The sequence below is a fragment of the Haliotis rubra genome, unplaced genomic scaffold, assembly GCF_003918875.1.
Source record: "Haliotis rubra isolate DU_JTF1 unplaced genomic scaffold, ASM391887v1 Scf311, whole genome shotgun sequence".
In the NCBI taxonomy this organism is placed as follows: domain Eukaryota; kingdom Metazoa; phylum Mollusca; class Gastropoda; order Lepetellida; family Haliotidae; genus Haliotis; species Haliotis rubra.
In genome coordinates this window covers 662,638-681,051 of record NW_025766982.1, presented here as the reverse complement: position 1 = coordinate 681,051, position 18,414 = coordinate 662,638, and the positions used below count along the sequence as shown (strand labels likewise).

Sequence of the window (18,414 nt, the reverse complement as noted above, 5' to 3'; positions counted from 1 at the left end):
TTGGGGTACATATTATGCATAAACACAGACTCCCAAAGACCGGAGGCCAGGGAGGAGGAATTCTGTCCAAGCACACACAAATATAGCGATCGTATCATGGAAAAAATTGAACAGACGCCATAACACTCACCTGTCACTTGTCCCAGTTTCGCTTCACGAGAGGCATTATGGGAGGGAACTGACAGGGAGGAATTGTGCTCAAAGAAGACCTCTCTAGCATAATGAGACATTGCACGAGTGCGAATGTCAATGAATCCCCACCCACTAAGTGGCTACATGAGAGCACCGTGAGGGGAATGCAAAATACCACTCACTAACGATATAGTAACTCCGTAGAGAGAATCGAAGGGGTACAGGTTCTCTGAGTGAGCTCACAGTAGCAGACATGTCAATAATGGAATTATTGTACAGTAGCGTCAAAACAAACCAATAAACCAAGACTCACTCGGTCAGGGTGGCAGGACACTGTCCACTGGAGAGAACAGTACGGCCAAAGCTCGCACGACACGGAATGCGACGAGCTGATAATGCCAGATAAACGCGTTGCTTGGCGGCTCCAAATAGCGGCGGAGCAGATCTCTTCAATGGGAGTGCCGATGCAAAGCTTTTGAGGCAGCTACTGCCCTGACCGAGTGAGCCTTCAACCCCTCAGGGGAGGCTTGCCCTTAGCCTGATAAGCGGCACAAATACGAGACTAGCCAGCGAGACAAAGTCTGCTTGCTCGCTGGCAGACCAGCCTTCCGCCACCGCGTAACAACAGAACAGCTGGGTACCCGTCACGGATCCCCTGCGTTCGTTTGACATAGACTTTGGCGTCTTCACGGACATCCAGCGGGTGAGTGCTCAGAGTAGAGTGGTCCCGATGTGGAAGGCTGGGTAAGAGTAGGAAGTTCGATAGGAGCTGTCACATGGAAAGCGTGATTGACCTTCGGTCGGTAAGTATCTGGGAGGCGAATACTGACACGATCCGTGTGAAACACAGTCAGCGCCGGGTCGGACGACATAGCATGTAAATCGCCGACCCTACGACCAGATGTTACCGCCACCAGAAAAACAGCTTTCCAGGTCAACAACTGAATGGAAATAGCCGATAGGTGTGAGAAAGTGGGACCGGACAGCCAATCGAGCACGATCGACAAATCCCAAGGTGGACTGGTTCGCCTGAGAGCAGGTCGAATCCGTTCCGCGCCAGCCAGAAACCTGAGAATTACCGGAAACCAGCTCTGTGACGGCCAAAGCGGTGCCAGTAGCACAAGTAGCCGAGCTGGCTGGGTGGACAGCTGTGAAAGGACACGGGGAATGAGTGGTAACGGCGGGAACGCCCAGAGCACTTTGCCCGTCCAATCCAGCAGGAAGGCGTCGGCAGCCAACGCCCCTGGGTCCGGTATCCGAGAGCAGAACACGGGTGTCTGATGCGTCCCGCCGGACGCAAACAGATCCACCTCGAGCGACCCGTACAACTGGGAGATTACTGTGAATATCTGCCTGTCGAGCATCCACTTTCGTCGCGGGGCCAGGATCGGCGAGAGGCGCATCTGCTCGCCGTTCTCCAGCCCGGGAGATAAACAGGGAGTACCTGACAATGCGTACTGAGTCGCACCAGAGGAGAAAGTCCACGCTTCGGGCGCTGGGGACACCGTGCCTCCCTGCTTCAGGATGTACGACATGGCCGTCTGGTTGTCTAACTGAAGGCGGACTACCTGGCCCGGACATGCTCTCTGAAGCGCTCGAATACCAACCGCACAGCTCTCAGTTCCAACACGTTGATGTGAAGGTGGGCTTCGGCTTCGGACCAGAGTCCGGAAGCCGACAGACTGCCCAGAACACCCCCCCAGCCCGTGAGGGACGCATCGGTCTGAACTGTGAGAGCTGGCGTCGGGATTTCCAAGGGGAACCCCCTGGTGAGATTCCCGACATTTGTCCACCACTGAAGGTGAGGTTTCAACCACTCGGGGACTGTGAGACTGCGCTCCAGATCCTCCGTGTGAGTCCACAGCCGAGCCAAAGCTTGCTGTATGGGACGCATCCTCAACCGCGCCCGCCACACTACAGAGATCGTCGCCGCCATATGGCCCAGTAGACGGAGCCAAGTCCGTGCTGGTGCCTGGGGCTGGGAGAGGAATGAAGATACCATCTCCCGAACTCTGGTGACCCGGTCGGGCGACAAGGAAAGCGAGATCCTTGGTGCGTTTGGAATCGCTCCAAGAAAAACCAAGTCCTGGGTGGGTACCAGGTCGGATTTCTTGAGGTTGATGATCCACCCCAGTCGAGTTAGAATGTCTATCACTGTGTGAGTAGCATCTTGACTCGCTGGCTGTGTTAGTGCTCGAGCAACCAGTCGTCTAGGTAAGGGTAACAACGCCTTCCTTGCGGCGAGCTAGGTAGCTGGGACTAACATGAGCTTGGTGAACACCCTTGGGGCAGTCGATATGCGAAGGGGAGCACCCTGAATTGGTAATACATCCCGTCGTAAGAGAACCGAAGGTACTGCTTGAGCGATGGATGTATGGGTACATGCAATCGCATCCTTTAGGTCGATTGATGTGAGCCAATCGCCGGGCTGAACAGATGAGATCACCGAGCGCAGTGTCTCCATCTTGAAGGATGGTACTTCGAGCATCGCGATTCAACCCCTTGAGGTTGAGAATCGGGGCGGAACCCGCCGTCTTTCTTCGGGACGAGGAAGTACGCGGAATAAAATCCGCCTGTTCCTCTCCCAGTGGAATGCGCCGATTGCGGACTTGTCCAGCAGAGCCTGAACTTCGTCAGCGCAATATGTCCGCCCTGGCTTGACATGGCGGCACCCGAGTCGCGGCGTATGCGGTGAAGTCGGGCGGACCTCCGCTTCCACAGTGGGAGATGGCCTATGCTGACCGCGTGGCCAGCACCCAAAGCGTTGTTGGTAGCCTTCTCCCATTCCGGCAGGAATAGAGAGAGCTGACCTCCCACTGGGATATGGGGTAGGAGCGTGTGTAGACCCGAGTGGCGGAGCTGACTGGGCGTGACACACCGCGGTTTGGCGGCAGCCTGAGGGTTAACGGGAGGTCGGGCAGACCTCCAGCGCCCTTGAAAGGCTGGGAGCTAGTCGAGGACTGCTCCTTGCCCCTACCCTTGGCGGACCTGTTTCTCCGCCTACCCCTACCAAGCGGCCAAAGCCAGCCCGGCAGACTTCGGGTGTAGGCTGCACCCGGCGGAGGAAGGTGGCACGGGGAGCGGGGCGAGACACCGCGGGTGCTCCAACAAGGCCTTAGAGTCCTTGAAGGAGGTAGCTGCAGCGGCAGCCTCCCGTATGACCTGCTGGGCCCCGGGAAAGAGGGTCGGCTCCCAGGCGGAAGGGAGGGCCAGCAAGGTCTGCTGTGTTGCTGCCGAAAGTACCTAGAAGCGTCGACAGCCACAGCCTGCGCATCCCCATGACTCGCACATCACCGTCGGCGCAGCAGACCGCAAAGAGTCGCCCAGCGAGGTGAGCCTGAACTTCCGAGCTGGCGGAGCAGCACGACATGCGGCGACATCGTCGCCAGCATGCCCTCCACCTCAAGGGCCGACCTCTGAACCGAGGAGAGGTAGGCCTCATGGACCACCACCCCACCTGCTGCATCAGCGTTCGGTGAAGACCTCCTCCGTAGGTCGATGCAGCGTGCGCAGGGGATGCAGCGAGGGCAAAAGGTGGAGTAAGGCCCTTGCCGAGCAGCGGAGCTGCTCGGAGGAAGGCCGAGCCTCCCCAGGGCGGCGGAAGTGAACACACATTCGGTCTACAATTGGCACAACGAACAGGGAATCCTCCCAAGCTGGTAGCGCCGCCGAGAGATCGGTAAGTCAAACCGTGCTTTCGGGCACCAGACAAGAGGGATCGACCGTCGTCCGAGACCAGCGAAGGCAGAATCTGCGGAGCTGCGTCTGCGAGGGTTGCCTAGGGGCAAACGCCTTCCTGCCTGGCAAGCGGAACTCAGTCGAGTCCACGCGCAACCAGCAGGCACCGCGGCCTGGGGTAGGCCCTCGGCAATTCTCTGCCGGACCTCCCGCAAGGCGAAGCAAAGCGAAGCTGCCGTCATGCTCCTCAACCTCCCCAAGCTCCATTGACTCGGCGCCCGAGCCCGAGTCCGAGGCTGGGTCTCCTCCGTAAGAGGACCCTAACCCCGACCCGGTGGACTGCCTAGCGCTAGGAACCACAGGAAGGGAAGAACAGACAGACGGCTCCACGTCAGCGCCAGCCGGCGTGCGTGGACCCCAGTCCCGAGACGCTGGAGGCAGGCCAAAGAGAACTGGTGCCTCCGCTCTCATGGGGCGGGTGTGCGCAAGGACCGGAATACCAGGAATACTCAACGATCCCTGCGCCAACTCCGAGAGGGGGACTGGGAGCACCTCCCTCTCCGGAGCAGCCGAGGCGTCCGGATCCGAAGCCAGAGGCAACGGATCTACAGACGCCTCAAGGCTGAGGGATCGAGCCGAGCCCGGCGATCCCACCCCCGGACTCTCCGCCCCCCGTCCGGAGTGGGTGAGGAACTCCTGCCGGAGACCTCCAACCGACTCCCGAACGAAGGACTTCACGGAGGCCATATGCTGCTGAAACATAGATTCCATTACCGACATGTCAAAACCACTGGCGGCAGTGGCAGGGGAAGGCCTCCGGGATTTTTTTCCTTTTGACGTTCGTTTTGTTTTAGACGGGGGACCTGCGTCAGGTCCCCTCCCGCCTCATGCATCTCACGATAAAACAACGTATCGGCCGCCCGCCTCTTCTGGGCCCGGGGCCAAAAAGGCCAGACAAATAGGGCAGGAATCAGCGTCGTGTCCCGTCTTTTCCAGACAGGCAACACAGTTTGTATGACTGTCGGCCCGGGGGATACTACCCCCACAACCGAACAGGATGAAAAGGCCTGAAAACAAACACGCAAGCATGTTGGATTAGCGGCCCAGCAGCATATAAACACGTAGAAAACATTGAAAAATCACGTGAAGGTTACCACGGAAAGTAATAGTTGGTTTTAATACGCAATATTACAACCACGCGGCACGCTAAACTTCCCGCCATGGCAGAGCAACACTTGCGTAAACCACGGGAAAGTTCGCGTATTAGAATTAATACAAAGGCACAATTATGAAACAACCAACTGTAAAGCTTTACTGTTCCTTGTTTAAGGCAAAAAAAGACCAAACATACAGGTGGTGTCTCAGACATAGCGGTATTCAGCGCTGTACGGCTCATGAATGGTTACATATAACGTCTGTTCACGGCAGTGACAGCAGAAGGAATGATGATACGGGTCTAGGAGCCTACCCAGTTGGTGCGCATGCGCTAAGGGAGGTAACTCCGTGAGGTAGGGTCCGTATAATAAATAAAAGAGTTTATTTATTGTTCAATCTTTTTATTCAAAAAACATTGATACAACTGTCACAGGACATTTTTCTGCCGGAAAATGCATAATATGTACCCCAAGGACGATCTCTCTGAAAAAGAATCCGTGTGTTATACCCGACAGAGGCCAAGCCACCCAGTGAATCCGAGGATTCGGGTGTGGCGCCCCGTGCAGAGTGAGAATGTCTGGCCGAAGAGGTAATTCGAATCCCGGTGTGCGGGATCGAACACCAACCTGACTGCTGTCAATTCCAGCACATTGATGTGCAGGTTGTGACTTCATCTCAAGAGGCTGCAGGTCACCCAGAACATCGCCCTAACCCGGTAGGGATGTATCTGGCTGGACTGAGAGCGACGGTGTCTCCAGGGGTGGGGACCCTCGGAGAGACGCCTGACGTCTGTCCATCTGACTGCGTGAGGTTGACAATTCCGCCCAGTTTAAGTAACTGATCGATCGTGAGGTCCCCGAGACTCAACAGTTATCTGAAACCACGATGAGTCAGTCGCCTATGCGCGGTGACAACACCGGCACTGCGATCTGGCTATCTGAGCTGTAATAAACCTCAATTTGGTGAACACCCTTGGCACCGTAATGTAGCCTAAGGAGAGCACACGAAACTGGTAGCACGTCCCGTCAAACAAGAAACCGAAGGTAAATCTTGAAATCAGGGTGCAATGGAACAAGGAGGTATCGCGACCGCAGGTCGCATTGATTGGCGTCGCCAATCCCCTGTCTCGGCAGATGAGATCACCGAGCGCGGTGTCTCCATCTTGAAGGACAGTACCTCTATAAACTTGCTCTCAGATGAGAATGGGTCTGAACATTCCGTTCGTAATGGCAACTATGAAATAAGTGGTGTCAAACCCCACATATTCCTGACCATTGGAAACCACCACACTGGTTGTCTAGCCCAGCAAAGACTGGATCTGGGCACGGAGTATTGTCGCCTTCTCCCGGGAAGCCGACACAGGAGTGTGTCGCTCCGCCGGTGTTTGCGGCAGAATATAGTAACCCCAGCAGTCGGCAACTTAACGTTTGCCGATGCCTGGGCACCTGAGGAAGTAACGAAGCTCAACAGACTTCCAGATTCCTCGAAAACTGTCCCGGCGATATGCCCATAACCGCCCTCATCATTTGACTGGCACAGCTACAATGCAGTCCCTAGCCAGATGAGAGTTGCCCCGCCAGATGCCGCCCAGAGTCGCCCGGCGAAAAAAAAAAAATTCCACCGGCTCTCTCCCTTTCCACCAGCTCCTCAGCAGCTGAGAGATGCGCCAGTGGAGCATACAGCGTTGAGCTGTGAAGGGGAAAGAACGGGCAGACTTAAGGGAGAGTGTGTGAGGCCTTGTGCGGATGCGATGCTGGAAGCAGGCTTCCCTCGGAGGCGAACTCCAACGGTTCGGGTAGTCGACATGGACAACACCTGAGGCAACACAGCAGCGATTCTATCTCGCGCACTTGCCCTCAGGGACGATCCTACTTAGTGGTAAGTTCAAAGTAGCGAAATGAGCCGAAGCTCAAATCGACTTGTCCACTGTAATGAGCCTGAACCCGATTCGAGGCACATGTGAGAAGCCTGACAATCAAGGTTTCACAAGCACTCAGACAGACCTCGGAGCGGGCGAGGTGACAGTCACACCCGGCACACCTTCGATGGCATCTAGGTCAATAATATCGATAGACATCAGGCGAGACCTGAACTACCGGCCGAGACCTGAACTACCGGTCGGGAATCTGCGCCCTACCAGTGCGAAAGCCTGGAGTCGGCGCTACCCACGGGTTCAGAGAATCCGCGAGAGCGAAGCTCAGCTGTTCTAGACCGAACCCGATCCGGGACATAGGAGTAGCCTGATAAATCAGGTTTCCCGAAGTACTTACTCAAAAGCGCACTGAGTATAGTCAAACATAGCCTATAGCGCTATATAAATACCCATACATACACATGTATGTATCGTAGAATTTCGGCGGTTCGAGTTCGAACCCGATCCCCAACACATGGGAGTGGCCTGACAATGCAGGGCTCCCCTGGTGTACACGGGTAGAACCTCGGCGTCCGAGGTGATCGGCAGCTCATCACACTCAGCGGCCTCTTGGCCAGGGCATCGATAGACATCAGGCGAGACCTGAGCTAACAGCCCGGGGATCTGCTCCGTACGGGGCGAAGCCCAGGTCGGTGCTAGTCCGATCTGCAGTCCCGACACAAGGGAGTAGCCTGGCAATGCAGGTTGCCCCTGGTGGACACAGGTAGACCTAGGGCGCCGAGGTGATCGGCAGCTCAGTGGAACAGAGACCGCCGAGAGGAACCTGCCGATATACAGGTTTCCCGGCAACCCCGACTGACCACGTGGCGAGGTGTCCCTCGAGCTGGTCGGCGCCTGGCGACCGCCAGTCAGGGCACCAGGGCAAAACCTGCAGGGCAAAACCTGCATCGCCGGGCGCCAGAAGCCGGTGATCTAACCTGAGCCCGGCTAGGTTGCCACAAAGGTGCGAAGCGCGGAGGTGTCCCGAGCTGGTCTGCGCCCTGGCGACCGCCAGTCAGGGCACCAGAAGCAGACAGGGCAAAACCTGCATCGCCGGGCCAGGCTACCGTGATCCAAACCTGAGCCCGAGCTAGGTCGCCACAAGGTGCCGAAGGCACACCATCACCTGAGCGAAGCCAGGATCAAGCTGCCTGGGGAGGCTGGCGTTCTCCGAGCCAGAGCTCGGGCGCAGCCAACCCCCAGATGCGTCGATCCACCCCGGCGACAGGCGTGCTGAGCTCCTTCGGAACCCAGACAGCACCGCGTGTCAATCGGGGGAATTTCACCACAGGCGACACCTGGTGAACTTACCTTCGAGATCAACACTTTGAGCCGAGCTCCCTTCCGGGTTGGAGCTGACATCGCGCTATCAATCATCGAATTGACATTATGTTGAAGAATATGTTGCTGCAATAGTGAAGTCATATTTAAGTCAGCAACATTGTTTTGCGGGGAAACGATAAAGGGATTTCCTTAGAAATCTTTTATCAAATATTATCCCGCCTGAAGCAGATTAGTGAAAACATAAAATCTGGGCGTGTCGGAAAGAATGCGCTGCGGGCGCAGAAACCCAGACAAAACCACAACCTCGGCCTATGAGCCACGTTGTTGTAAACGCGTATGAAATATGTATCATAATACAACATAATGTAACAGGAATATTGGCGCTTAAGGGCGTTTATTATGAGCATCCTTGATCGTCATTGGCGCCCCCTCGGCTAAACACTGAAGGCACACTATATAACCATCCTGTGGCGGTAGTGTGCATGGCACAACGCGACAGGGCTTAAACTGCAACAAACAGAACCACGCCAGTGTTACTAGCAGGAACTGTGAAGCAGCAAACACATAAACACAAGTAATAGCAAGAATAATCCGCGACGTGGCGATATATAAATGCTACAAGCTACAGCCATTTAAATACTAAACATACAATGCAAAGCAGAAAAAGGCTAGCCACCCCTGCGTGTACTAGTGATAGAGTAAAGTTGAGTGATACGAAAGCGAACACTATCAAAATACTCAACAACGACTTACCACAAATTCGCTGAAAGAAAGAGAATTTAGGCAAGCCTACCATATAATATGCAAACATAATATATGAACTCCCTACTACAAGCTACCAATAACATATAGCAAGGAAACCCACGATCGCTGTCCGCCATTTTGCCTGCCACATGGCTGGAAAACAGAGACCCACGGCAAAGTTACAACAAAAGATGAATGAAAATATCCACATATGACGCCCATCTAACGCCGTCGCGTAGAGAAAAGGAACCATACATACAGATTGAGACTCTTTTACACTCATCATTATCGGTAGGAGAGCAAACTCTAAAGCTTGAACACCACGCACGTCTATTCAACAGAACTCGACAGCATGAAAAGTGAGGTTGGTCACGTAGGTGGACGGCGAGAGTTACCTGCTCTTGGCTGTGTGTATGTTGGTCCTTTTGGTGGGGCCCTGTAGGGAATTGGTCTCACAAGACAAAACGAGTTTTTTGTTTTGTAAATATTTTATTAAAAATATAGTTACAACTGTCGTAGGATTTAAAATGGACATTTTAATGCTTATATGTACCCCAAGGAGGACTTCTTCTGAAAAAGAATCAGTACTTTTGTGTCTATGGATGTCTGGCGTTTTAAATGTTAAAAAGCCATGAGTGAGTGAGTGAGTATGGGTTTACGCCACTTTTAGCAATATTCCAGCAATATAACGGCGGGGGACACCAGAAATGGGCTTCACATATTGTACCCATGTGGGGAATCGAACCCGGGCCTTTGGCGTGATGAACCAATGCTTAAAAAAAAAGAAGGCATGAGCTTTCTATGGAGATCTGTGAAGCACACCATTTTCATGTTTATAATTACATCAACGCAAATATATATGGAAGCCAATTATTATGAATATGTATGTTAACAATAATTACTTCACAGACAATGAATGTTCACGGACAGTGAGAGTCAGTGAATGTTGTTAGACGCCAAGTCACCATGCTGCAGCTATATCTGCCAGTCAGTCAATAGTCAGGTCTGGATGAGACAAACATGACTTGAAGCATAATGAATAACCCACATCATCGGGGCACAGTGACCAGCCAAGACAGCATCCAGTCAAACATGGGACATAACACTGAATCCCTATGATGTGTTCCTACAATGTGTGACCCGTGAAGATCCGGGTTAGAATTGATCTTCAGTAAACTGATGTTAGTCGTAAGAGGCGACTAACGGGATCGGGTGGTCACACTCACTGACTTGGCTAACACATGTCATCGTATCCAATTTGCATAGATCAATGCTCATGCTGTTGATCACTGGATTGTCTGGTCCAAACTTGACTATTTATAGACCGCCGCCTGATAGCTGGAATATTGCTGAGTGTGGCATAAAACTAAACTCACTCACTCCTAAAGCATGTCCCTAACGATATGTCCCAATGTGTTGTAGAGTATAAGTTGGCAGCTACAATGGCATAAATGATAAAATCATTACATTAAAAACTAACCTTAATCGTCCCATCACCAGAAACTTTAGCTCCTTGTATCAAGCCTTGTAGCTGATTCTGAAAAGTAAAATTAACATCAGAAACCTGGAGTAAATGAATGATTCAGAGGTACAGATAAGCTGCGTATCTGCGTAAATTACGCAAATATTTATATGAAAACTCAATTCCTATTAAGTATATTTCGTACAAGCACGCATGAAGTTTTGTAACTACTTAATAAGTTTGATCTTACATGCGTACACACATAAATGTCACATTTTAGCTTACATACCGGTGGTTAGATGAAATAGCAGAGGTATACTGAGAGGTTCTATTTCAACTTGACAACTTGCAGTCCCCTCTTATCGTTTCTAATATTACAGATCAAATATGAATAACAAACATGTAAACCAACATTTAAACTTTATTATATTTTTACAATTAATGGAAAATGGCAAAATACCCAATTGAGTTGGAATGAGGTGGGTACAATATATTTGGTTACTCAAAGGAAAATTAGGATACCCAGTTGAGATGAACACAAGCGAGTACATAACTCAATGACTCAAAATGTTATCACTAGCTCTGATGATTATAACACGATATCATAACAATGTTTGTAAATAATCTTGTCTTGGCTTTTTATTCCATGATCAACAGTCAATTCCTTCAAGTGTGATGACATCCAATGGGCCAGGGGCGGTGGGGTAGCTTAGTGGGTAAAGCGTTCGCTCGTCACGCCGAAGGCCCGGGTTCGATTCCCCACATGGGTATAATGTGTGAAGCCCATTTCTGGTGTCCCCCGCCATAATATTGCTGGAATATTGCTAAAAGCGGCGTAAAATCAAACTCACTCCAACGGGCCAGGGTCCAGATCCACAAAACATTCGTAACGTTACAACTTGTGTGAGTTGTTGTAACCCCATAGTTTATCATTGGCTCATGAATGTCATAGACCGGTGAATGTCCGGGATAGAATTGATCTTCAGTAACCCACGCATGTCGTAAGAGGCGACTAACGGGATCGGGTGGTCAGGCTCGCTTACTGGGTTGACACATGTCATTGTATCCCAATTGCGTAGACCGATGTTCATGCTGTTGATCCCTGGATTGTCTGGTCCAGACTTGATAATTTACAGACCACCGCCATACAGCTTGAATATTGCTGAGTGTGGCGTAAAACTAAACTCACTCATGAATGAATGAATGAATGTCATAGCGCTACGAACGTTTTGTGGATTGGACCAAGGTCAGACAATCATTTACCTATCCCCTCTTGCATTGGTGCTTGAAACAAGTATGTGGAAATTTTGCCTTATTCTGTTCTGGAATCACCACAAAGAAAATCAAATGGGATACTGGGGACATACTCTGCCCACAAAGAAAGATATGGACAAGACATTGAGGACGCACTCTACCAAGTCCTAACAAGGAGACAAGCAAGATGTACTGGCCCTACTGGGGACTTTCTCTGCCCAAGAATCCATATTTCATTCAAGTCAGATATCCATTCTATATTTTAAGAAAAGTACAATATTTCATCACTAAATCAATACTTTCCCTTTTAAATCGGCCTCTCAAATTTTAAAGCCAATAAACATGCTGTCCTTGCAGATACATACCAGTCTGTTTTCTGCACGCTCCGCGATCTTCTTGTACGTGTTGATCTCGTGTGCTGCCTTGTACTTGGCTTCCTCCTGAAAGTAAAAGAACAATGTAGACAAGTTTCTGGGTAGGCTATTACCTCCATATACAACACAGTCTTACCACGGAGAAGCACTTATACAACCAGATATCAAGTTCGTAGTTTAATGCCACACTCAGCAATATTCCAGTTATATGGCTGCAATTTGTAAATAGTCAAATCTTGACCAGACAATGCAGTGATCAACAGCATGAGCATCGATCTACGCAAAAGCATGCTTGTCGTAAGAGGCGACAAACATGGATGGTCAGGCTCGCTGACTTGGATGACACATGCCATATTCCAATTGTGCAGATCAATTCTGATGCTGTTGAACCATACCTTCCAGTGATCAACAGCATGATCACATAGGCAATTGAGATGCAATGACATACTAGCATGTCAACCATGTCAGCAAGCCTGATCGCCTCATCCCGTTAGTCCCACGTACAATCAGCATGGGTTGCTGAAGATACATTCTAACACCGATCTTTACAGGTGACCAGATATTATAATTCATATATATATTTATAATACAGTCTATAATATTATCATACCATCAGTGGGTTAGTTCTTACATTCAGCTTTAACTTTAATGTGCTTATCTAGAAGAGGCTGAAAAATGCTTAAGTCAGAACTGAAGAACACAGAACGCAGTGATATTCAACACCTTAAAGTCCTGTGGTATTGTTTCCTGTATCCAACCATGTACTGTGGCACCAACAATGCTGCTTTCAACCCTGTATAGTCTTACCAGGATTCAGACAGATATTATTTTATTATAGGATATTTATATAGCACACATATCCACGCACTAGTGCATGCTCAAGGAGCTGGTATTTTTTCCCTCGATCATTGGATGTCAATCTCAACGGCACATCGCATTATCAATCTCCCTGGGGAGTATACAACTCTTGCAGCCACTAGGCGCACCGAGTTATTGTGTCTTTCTTATCCTAACGAGGTACCCATTCACAGCTGGGTGGACTGGGACACATAGTCACAGTACTTTGTCCAAGTTCACTGCACGTTGCTGTACCCGCAACTAGGTGTTTGCACGTATTCACGTGGCCACCATCTGGTCATATACCAACGGATTCGTGGGCTCTTTTAAGTGCACAGGGTTGTGTACTGTACACTAGGGGTTGTGACAATACTGAAAGAGTCTGCACACAAAGTTGACTCCAAGGTTTTTTACACCCGCTCACAGGTGGGCTCGATCCCGACACCTCAACCTCTCTGGAACACTAGCCTGGCGCCTTAGCCAGCTCGCCCACCGCACCCCATGCTTTACGCCGCATTTAGCAATATTCCAGCAATATCACGGCGGGGGACAACTGAAATCGGCATTACACATTGTACGCATGTGGGGAATCGAACCCTTGTCTTTGGCGTGGCGAGCGAACGCTTTAACCACTAGGCTACCACCGCCCCATTTACAAATGTAAGTGATCCGAGCATTTTATATATATATATTCATAGAGAAACTGCACCAGCTTACATATTTATGAGATAGTACAGCTTTTTTACATTTGTTGTAATTACCTTGTTACAGTGTGACGTTAGAACATACGTAGGCATACTTAATGGGGTAAGTAAACAACCTCACACACAACAGCTGTTTGTAATATACATCATATTCATATACTATCCTAAAAGAGAAACGCATAGGCGTTTTGTGTGTTTTAAAATCTATCAATTACCTATTGTGTTGTGAAAGAGTCTGCACACAAAGTTGACTCCAGGGTTTTTACACCCGGTTACAGGTGGGCTCGATCCCGACACCTCAACCTCGCTGGATCACTAGCCTGGCACCTTAGCTAGCTCACCCACCGCGCCCCAGATATATGTATGTCAAGGGCAACCAGCACCAATGGGACAATTTGTAGTCTCGTTTTGGTAAAAACCAACAACCATGGGGATGGTGCTTTCAAGTCTGTGACAGAATTGGGAGTGGGACTTTAAAGGATCTGCAGCTGTGGTTCATTGAGTTATTTGTAGAGGGTTATCTATGTTGGAGTGAGCGAGTATGTTTTTCTGCCATTTTTTCGAAATATTCCAGCAATATCATTGAAAGGGACTGCAGAAGTGGGCTTCACACATTGTACCCATGTGGGATATCGAACCTGGATCTTTGGAGGTGATAAACCGAGAAACACAATCAGTGTGTTACGTATCTACCTTGGAAGATTTTCTCATCTTCATCATGTTCATGCTCTCAAGAACAACAAAGCACAACTCGGCAACTCCATATTTTAATGTTCAGTTCCAGGACGGCATCAAATTTACCCTCACTCCTTTGCATAAGCTTAGTCAATGGATGTGCCCAGCAACTTTAGGAGGCAGAACACAATGAAATCCACTGGAATTCGGGAGTGTTACACTTCACTGACGTAATTGCTCCGTAGAGTAGAGCTCAGTAAGAGTGCATGTTGAACACCTCTGCATCATCATACTGATTGTGACCCAGGTCCATAGGGCCACGCTTGGAGGCCGTATTCCGATGCCTTGGTATGGAAGCCAAGTGAAGTAGTTCTCATAAGATGAGAACAAAAGGTTGAGATCAAGTTCAACTTTTATTCAGTATATACAAGGAAGCAGTAACGCGAAATGCGGAACTGTCCCTTATCTGGGCCTATGTGAGCTACTGAGCCAGTACAAAAGGTCAGAACTAGTGTAGTCCCAGGACATTGTGACAGACTGGCATTGTGAAGAGAAGACTGTATCAGAACGTCAGAAGCAACCTTCCATGACAGCGGTCAAGGTCAGTTGCTATGAAGGGCCATGGTCGAGGTTACTCTTATTGAATGTTTGTGTAAATACTGTTCACTTTTGTAATTTAGCACCACTGTAAATAATCAAACAATCCACTGATTGACATCATGACAACATGCCTTGTTGCAGTGCAGGTGGAAAGCCTATAGTTAAATAGTGATGATATCAGTAATACTGAACTGTGGGTCGTGCTTCTTGCTCGTGAATGTACCAAGGAAATAAACAGATTGCAGAGTGTCAAAATAGCTCATCCCTCATGCTACTTGTCCAGGTGCTGCAGCCAGTGTTTAATGCACAGGACTGCCTGACTGACTGAGTTTGATTTTACGCCCCTTTTAGCAATATTCCACCAACATCACGGCGGGGGACACCAGAAATGGGCTTCACACATTGTACCCATGTGGGGATTCGAACCCGAGTCTTCGGCGTGACGAGCCAATGCTTTGACCACTAGGCTACCCCACCGCCCCTTAATGCACAGGATGTTAGCAACAGTGCTAAACACAAACTATCTCTCTCTGTACACTTTAGTTGTGTTAATGCCGCTAATACCAGGTTTAACAAAATAAAGCTATCATTATTAACTCAAAACTGTTAAAAGAATTGGAAAAGTTGAGAAACCTTCATTTTTAGTAAAGGTAAAACAATGAACCGTTAGTAGCATTGCTAACCAAACAAAACAAAGCTGCTAAAAACACATATCCAAAATTAAGAGAAAGAGACCTGGCCCAATATTAGACACAGAAAGCAACAAAAAGTTAGTTTTTCGTTCAACCCATGCATACTTACGTCTTGTTTCTGCAGGGTAGCAGAGGAATGTTACAATATCAGACATTGCAAAGCTCATGTATTTTCCAGCATAATAACAATAAGGCCACTTACAAAGCGCTGAACTCCACCCCACTCGGGCAGGCTCTTAGCGCATACAACATGGACATTATTACCATGGGCCTAGGTTTCAAAGCTTTTAAGCGCTAAGATAATCGTAAGTTAATGTTAATGTATGGCACTTGCAACTATCTTAGCGCTAAGAGAGCTTCGAAAATCTAGGCCCTGGATAACCCAAGCTGCCTGTGAGGCGATAGAAGGTTAGTCATTTGACATATGACTGAGTAAGGTTCTGAGGAAGCTTTCAGCAATATTCCAGCAACATCACAGCAGGAGACACCAGGGCCCTTATTCTCAAAATGTTCGTAGCCCTAAGAATTCTTAACTTTGATCGTAGCCAATGTGTTGAGAATGGGCTTAAGAAGTTCGTAGGGCTACGAACGTTCCGAGAATAGCTAGCCAGAACAAGGTACAATTTCATTTTCTTTCACTACCTGCACAGGGGTAACCAGGTGGATTAATCAGGCTGCTCATTTGAATATTGGCGGTACCTATACCCTATACTGGCTAACCAACAATCCCATTTCTGTCGCTGACGATTTCTTATCAGCAGACCAAAAGATATTCTGGTCAATGTTACTATCACCAGAACTGTCTGATGGTTGAGATGTCATATTTCAAGTCAATGTTTTCCAATTTGGGACTGGATCATTCATTACAGGGAAGGAGCATTAACATACATCATATCTATATGGGAGATGGCCATGACAAAATACCACTGTTTTTATTGTATTGGTTTTTTTTTGGTTTCTTGTTACAAAAAAATGTGAACTTCTAAAATTTAGTTGGTACTGGCCAATTATTATTGGTCGGGTAATGAGAAAATGCTACACATATTTGAGTTGGGGGCAAGAAAATATCATACAGTCAAATTCCACTGCTTGACAACCCCTAACCAATGAGTGAGTGAGTGAGTGAGTTTGGTTTTACGCCGCTTTTAGCAATATTCCAGCAATATCACGGCGGGGGACACCAGAATGTACCCATGTGGGATTCGAACCCGGGTCTTCGGCGTGACGAGCGAACGCTTTAACCACTAGGCTACCTCACTGCCCCCTAACCAAAGAAATAAATGACCAGTTCTTTACATAAAAACAACTTATATACAACATACAGATTGAAAGCAACACATGTGTAGCTCAGGTTCTTCCTGTTTCACATCTTGATACTTCCCTCTTGAATTTAATGTAACTCCAAAATCTGGAAGAACTCTCTCATAAAAACCTCAGCATCAAACAGACAAAATTATGCTATCAGTCCAAAATCTTTATAAATTGCTAGCTCAAAATCTGCAACAACTATCGTTTGATTTTAAACAACATCCACAAGCGTTATTAGGGTTTAATGCTGTGTCAACAATATTGCAGCCATTTGTGGAAGGGCAAAATCAAGTAACCAGCATTTCAAGGGCATGTATGTGTCATAACGCACTGACAGAATTATAATAGGCTGAGTATCAGGTCAACATATAATTTTCAATATGGCCACTAAGGCAGCCATGTTGAATTTGTCAAAGCAATTTATTGCTGTAGAAAGAATATTGTTTGTGTCATTTGTTAGTCATAGCATTAAAAGCATTATGTTAACTAGTAAAAAAATAAGAAAATAACCCATTTGACTCGCATTACCCTGTTAATTAAGGGATAAATTTCCTCACAATGACTCACTAACTAACTGACAAACTCACCTCTTTGATCTTGTCTTCTTTGCTAACCTGAAACATTCATAGCAAGTGATTAGGGACAAAACAATTTCATTTTCATGAGGTGTTTGATCTTATCAAATATTTAGACACATAATTTGTATTAAAATACATTGTAATACATAAGTGAGTGAGTGAGTGAGGATTTACAGTCAAATCGGCAATATTTCAGCCATATCATAACCAACTACTTTTAAATTCATCATAAATACATGTAAATTATAAAAAGCCTGTCGATGAAGGAAAGTTAAAACAACTAGAATATCACAAATATAAATATAAAGCTAGCGTGAAAATCTAAAATATCATAACTACAGAAGACAATACAATATAAAAACAGGCTATAGATTGCCAGCAACCGAAGGTAGATCACCATACTAGAGAAGTGATTTATGAAAGGATGGCAATTCAATTGTTTCAATGATTTTGAAGTACAGCAGAAATATTTGTCACATGACATGCATGTGACAATGAACTTACAGTGACAGTATTGGCTGCAGTTGCCCCCACCCCGAGGGTGGTCTTCTCCCGGGACATGAGGGCCTTTGTGGTGTTCTGGGCTGGGGCCGGGGCAGGGTTGGGGTCACCCTTGGACGTCTTTTCAGACTTCTTCGCTGCCTTGCCGGCATCGTCCACCACTTCCGACTTGTCCGGTTTCTGTTGTCCCCAGACTTCGATGACCAGTGATCTTGTGAGCAGGTAGTCCAGCAACTAGATGACCCATGACAAGTGTTGGAGTTACCATGGTAACATGGAACAAATTTAGCAATGGAGTTCACCTGGTCAAACATCATAAATAATGACATTTGACACCTGTACCTTGTCTTATTGACCACCTCTGGGGTCTGGATACCGGTTATCTCAAAGTCAGCATAAAAACTGTGAGCATTTCCACAAAAAAGGAATGGTACGTCAGGGCTAGCACAATAAATCCTGCATTTAGTTTTATGGCCGCTTTTAGCAATATACCAGCAATATCACGATGGGGGACATAAAAAATG

The 18,414-nt window shown here is 48.2% G+C and overlaps 1 protein-coding gene across 1 annotated transcript in view; it reads right to left on the bottom strand.

Annotated features, from left to right (window-relative positions):
- Window positions 1–18,414, bottom strand: part of LOC124283260 (kinesin-like protein KIF28P) — a 51,572-nt gene that overhangs the window by 3,083 nt on the left and 30,075 nt on the right. The window contains exons 27-31 of the mRNA XM_046719289.1: window positions 17,894–18,124; window positions 17,399–17,425; window positions 15,613–15,621; window positions 11,987–12,061; window positions 10,386–10,442 (exon numbers count right to left, since the gene is read on the bottom strand). Coding sequence (XP_046575245.1) covers window positions 10,386–10,442; window positions 11,987–12,061; window positions 15,613–15,621; window positions 17,399–17,425; window positions 17,894–18,124 — 399 coding nt within the window. The remainder of the gene's footprint in view (window positions 1–10,385; window positions 10,443–11,986; window positions 12,062–15,612; window positions 15,622–17,398; window positions 17,426–17,893; window positions 18,125–18,414) is intronic.